The 5,000-nt window shown below is 48.6% G+C and overlaps 1 protein-coding gene across 1 annotated transcript in view; it reads right to left on the bottom strand.

Annotated features, from left to right (window-relative positions):
• xdh (xanthine dehydrogenase) overlaps window positions 1-4,848 on the bottom strand; it is a 19,917-nt gene extending 15,069 nt beyond the window's left edge. The window contains exons 1-6 of the mRNA XM_084487809.1: window positions 4,580-4,848; window positions 3,642-3,699; window positions 3,304-3,400; window positions 1,975-2,083; window positions 858-984; window positions 246-307 (exon numbers count right to left, since the gene is read on the bottom strand). Of these exons, the coding sequence (XP_084343935.1) occupies window positions 246-307; window positions 858-984; window positions 1,975-2,083; window positions 3,304-3,400; window positions 3,642-3,699; window positions 4,580-4,621 (495 nt within the window). The 5' untranslated portion in view covers window positions 4,622-4,848. The remainder of the gene's footprint in view (window positions 1-245; window positions 308-857; window positions 985-1,974; window positions 2,084-3,303; window positions 3,401-3,641; window positions 3,700-4,579) is intronic.
• Window positions 4,849-5,000: the final 152 nt, after the last annotated feature.

The following is a 5,000-nucleotide window of genomic DNA, read 5'->3' as shown; positions in this document are numbered from 1 at the left end:
CTCAAGCTGCTTTAGGTCAGACTTAAGCTGCTTTAAGGTATTTTGTTTAGTTAACAATTAAAAGTCCTGGAGTGTGAGTTTAGGATTATCAATTCGAAACCTCCCTGTGTGTGTGTGTGCCTGTATGTGTGTGTATGTACATGTGTCTGTACATATGTGTGTGTGCTTGCATGTGTGTGTGCGCGTGTGTGCGTGTGTGTGTGTGTGTGTGTTTGTGTGTGTGTGTGTGTGTGTGTGTGTGTTACCGTGGTGAAGGACTTGTAGCCCTCCAGAATGGGTCTGTATCCTGTACAGCGACACAGGTTTCCTGTCAGGAATAACAACAACTAATTATTGATCCAGATTTACATGTTCCGTATTCATTAGCATTAGCATTAGCATGCTAGCCTGGTACTAGCACAGCACACCGCTTGGACCAGGGCTCGTACTGCTCACATGGAAACCAACTGTTGATTCAGACTCAACACTACCACATCTAGTGTGTTCACTAGTGTTCTAGTCACTAGTGTGTTCTAGTCACTAGTGTGTTCACTAGTGTGTTCTAGTCACTAGTGTGTTCACTAGTGTGTTCACTAGTGTGTTCTAGTCACTAGTGGGTTCACTAGTGTGTTCACTAGTGTGTTCTAGTCACTAGTGGGTTCACTAGTGTGTTCACTAGTGTGTTCTAGTCACTAGTGGGTTCACTAGTGTGTTCACTAGTGTGTTCTAGTCACTAGTGGGTTCTAGTAACCAGTGTGTTCACTAATAGGTTCTAGTCACTAGTGGGTTCACTAGTGTGTTCACTAGTGTGTTCACCAGTGTGTTCACCAGTGTGTTCACTAGTGTGTTCTAGTCACTACTGTCTTCTAGTCACAGACCTTGGAAGGCGTCCTCTAAGTGGCTCATGTCGGGGCAGGGGTTGTTCCTCAGCAGGGCGTACATGGACATGACCATCCCCGGGGTGCAGAACCCACACTGGGACCCGTGGGCCCGCGCAATACGCTCCTACAGGGAGAGAGACAGTCATATAGATATACACACTGTTACATAGATATACACACAGTCATATAGATATACACACTGTTAGATAGATATACACACAGTCATATAGATATACACACTGTTAGATAGATATACACACAGTTAGATAGATATACACACAGTCATATAGATATACACACAGTTAGATAGATATACACACAGTTAGATAGATATACACACAGTTAGATAGATAGATATACACACAGTTACATAGATATACACACAGCTATATAAAGATATACACAGAGTTAGATATAGATATACAAAGTGATATATATACAGACATATATATACATAGAGTTATACATATATATACATAGTTATATACAGTATATACATAGTATATACATATATAGATACACTTCGTTATATAGACACTTTGAAATGTATCTAACCAGTGAAACCAGTGTGTAGAAAGCAGAGTCCACTAAGGTGTGGATCAGTCTTGTGACCTCCTGACATCTCTGTCAGGAGTCCCTTATCTTAAGATTAGATTAGAGCTGGCCCGAGGTGACCCTCAGTTCTTATCTCTCTGTAGGCCATGACCTCAGGAGGAGGAGGAGGAGCTAGGTGTGGCCTCACCTGTACTGGGAGGAGCTAGGTGTGGCCTCACCTGTACTGGGAGGAGCTAGGTGTGGCCTCACCTGTACTGGGCGGCGCTAGGTGTGTACTGGGCGGAGCTACTCACCTGGACTGGGCGGAGCTAGGTGTGTACTGGGCGAAGCTACTCACCTGGACTGGGTGGAGCTACTCACCTGGACTGGGCGGAGCTACTCACCTGGACTGGGCGGAGCTACTCACCTGGACTGGGCGGAGCTAGGTGTGTACTAGGTGGAGCTAGGTGTGTACTGGGCGGAGCTACTCACCTGGACTGGGTGGAGCTAGGTGTGTACTGGGCGGGGCTACTCACCTGGACTGGGTGGAGCTAGGTGTGTACTGGGCGGGGCTACTCACCTGGACTGGGTGGAGCTTCCTGGCCACCGAGCCGATGCCCTCCACCGTGGTGACGGCTGAGAGGTGCAGCGAGCACACGGGAAACAGACAGGCGTTCACTGAGAAGTGTCTGAGCAGGGTTAAGGACCTGTCTGTCCGCACACATGTCTGTCTGTACACCTGTCTGTCTGTACACCTGTCTGTCAATCTGTGAACCTATCTGTCTGTCTGTCTGATCCACCAATAAACGACGGTGTTAACCAGGTGGCTTCAACCAACCAATGATCCACTAACCAGTCCGACAGGGGTCGGAGGCCGTGTTGACAGCTGGTCACTGGGGTCCGTACAAAGTTCAGTTGTCATGGAGATAAGAGATCAGTCCAAACTCCTCCTAGACCGTAAATAACCCCCAACCCTGTGGTGTTAGTGCCAATTTCTACCAGAACCGTCTCGGAAGTGTCACGTCAGTAAAACGTTCCCTGCAGACAATAGAAACCATTGTAGTCAATGTAGGCCGGAGTGGGACCCATTTTCGGCCCCGGAGTCTCAGGCCCATACCGGCCCACTTTTTTCAGTGATGGAATAATTTGCATAAATGAACAGCACAAAACTCGTACTATCCCTTTTTGGATCAACATTTGCCAAATGAAAAATCCACCTCAAGGATCTGCTAGTTTTGGCACATTTGTCGGAATCTTCCTCCAGTGCCCTTCTTTTTTTAAATCTGGCTTTTTCGGCTCCTCCTTGGCTTTTTCCTACCCTCCACAATCAACGACACTTGTCGCTTCTGTTCGCTGATTCTCTTCTGTTACCGCGGCGCTCAAGAAAAGAGGCAACATGGGCCAAACCAACTAAAATAATTGGGAGGGGTGAACTACCGTATATTGTATAATCCATATTATATATACTGCGATGCTGGGGCTGAAAATTCTGATGAATTAAGAATACATATATACATATATATTATGCAGGGGATGAATATAACTCGTGAATAATATTTTATGAATCATTCTAATCATAATAATTTTTACAATTCATAAATTATAGGCTAATTACGCACGTCTTGAGCCGTCAGCCGGAACGTGTCCGGACCGCTTCTAGTGGGGATTGCAGTACGGAACACAGCCGCGACGCTTCCGAGACGGTTCTGGTGGAAATTGGCCTTCAGTGCCTTGCTCTAGTACTGAGTCACAGGGAATCAAACCCCCAACCCTGCATTGTTAGTGCCTTGCTCTAGTACTGAGTCACAGGGAATCAAACCCCCAACCCCTGCGGTGTTAGTGCCTTGCTCCAGTACTGAGTCAGACCCAGTTGCGTAGAGATGGGTTGCCGTGGCGACGGTGAGGATACAGGACGCGCTGCTGGCGAGGGGCGTAGCGGGACACCATGACGGTGCAGGCGCCACACCCCCCCTCCCCACAGCCCAGCTTGGCTCCTGTTAGACCCACTGCGCACACACACACACACACACACACACACACACACGGACGCACGCACACACACACACCAAACACACACACACACGCACGCACAGATACACACACACACACACACACGCACACGCACGCACACACACGCACACACACAACCACACACATTTAGATAATTGTGTTGATGATCAGATAAATACCAACACCATATAGAGCCGAGAGAGAGAGAGAGAGAGAGAGAGAGAGACTATAACTTACACTTCCTCCTCAGATAGGTCAGAAGCATCATTTCCGGGTCTGCATTTTTCTCCACGATCTGCAGGAACAACACAACGTCATGATCTAATAACGGCCTTCATCTCATTCAGGATAACACATTCATTCATTCATACTCATAGAAAAATTATAATACAGTCAAAGTGACAAGTCCGGATTCTCAGACACTCACACACTCCTTCACTACACACTGACCCCCCCCCCCACCCCACTTCCCAAAGCGGGGGGGGGGTCGAATTTAGGAATCCTACTATGGCCATGCCAAGACCCGCCCTACTCTGTCTGTGATTGGCCGGGACGCTTTAGAGCTCTACGGTACCCTCATTGTGAGCATTCGAGAACATCACCAAAGAGCCCTAACACTAACCATAACCCCTAACCCTAACCCTAACCTCTAACCCTAACCCTAACCCTAATCCTTACTCTAACCCCCTAACCCCTAACCCTTACTCTAACCCCCTAACCCTTACCCTAACCCTTAACCCCTAACCCTAACCCTTGCCCTAACCCCTAACCTTAACCCCTAACCCTTACTCTAACCCCTAACCCTAACCGCTAACCCCTAACCCTTACTCTAACCCCTAACCCCTAACCGGAGTTCTGGTTCCGAAACTCCCCGGAGAGATTTCAAAGACATTTCAGAGACATTTCGGAGACATTTTGGAGACATTTCGCAGCATGGACGACATCTCTTTGCGTGCAAACGACGGCAAAATCTGTCTCCCGACAGCAAAGCTGAACGTGTTTTACTGTTGTTAGTCATTTTGATTGATTTCGGCCAAATAACGACTCGGAAACATTCGTTAATGCCCGCATAATGGCAGACAACTGCACAGCGCGGAGAGACCAGCGGGGAGAGGCTGAGGGCCCCTGGGGGCCCCCGCCGGGGACGACCTGCTCTGTGTGTGATTTTTTTTTACCTTCTTTCCGTTGACGAAGAACACGAGCTGGTCCGCCTCCATCCTGCTGTCTGACCGCTCCACTCTCAGCTGTTTGTCCCCGTCCGTCTGCCTGACCGCTCCACTCTCAACTGTCTGTCCGTCCGTCCGTCTGTCTGGCTGTCTGCCTGTGTGTCCGTCTGTCCGTCCGTCTGTTAGTCTCTATGTCCGTGTGTCCAGCTTTAGTCGGTCCGTCTCTATGTCTGTGTCCTCGCGTCACCCTGCACGCTCACTAGTCTTTCTGTCTCTGCTGACATTACGTTCAGTGCGTGAGACCATCGAGCCGCTGTCAATGATCTGTGATGGTCAATGATTGACAGGTCCGAGGGGGCGCGACCCGTTCGTCCCCGAGACATTGACGTCACGTAGTGTGTGTGTACTCATAATGTATTAGAAGAGTATT

Source organism: Micromesistius poutassou (assembly GCF_964030765.1).
Source record: "Micromesistius poutassou genome assembly, chromosome: 24".
NCBI classification, from domain to species: domain Eukaryota; kingdom Metazoa; phylum Chordata; class Actinopteri; order Gadiformes; family Gadidae; genus Micromesistius; species Micromesistius poutassou.
This window is presented reverse-complemented; position numbering and strand designations above follow the sequence as displayed.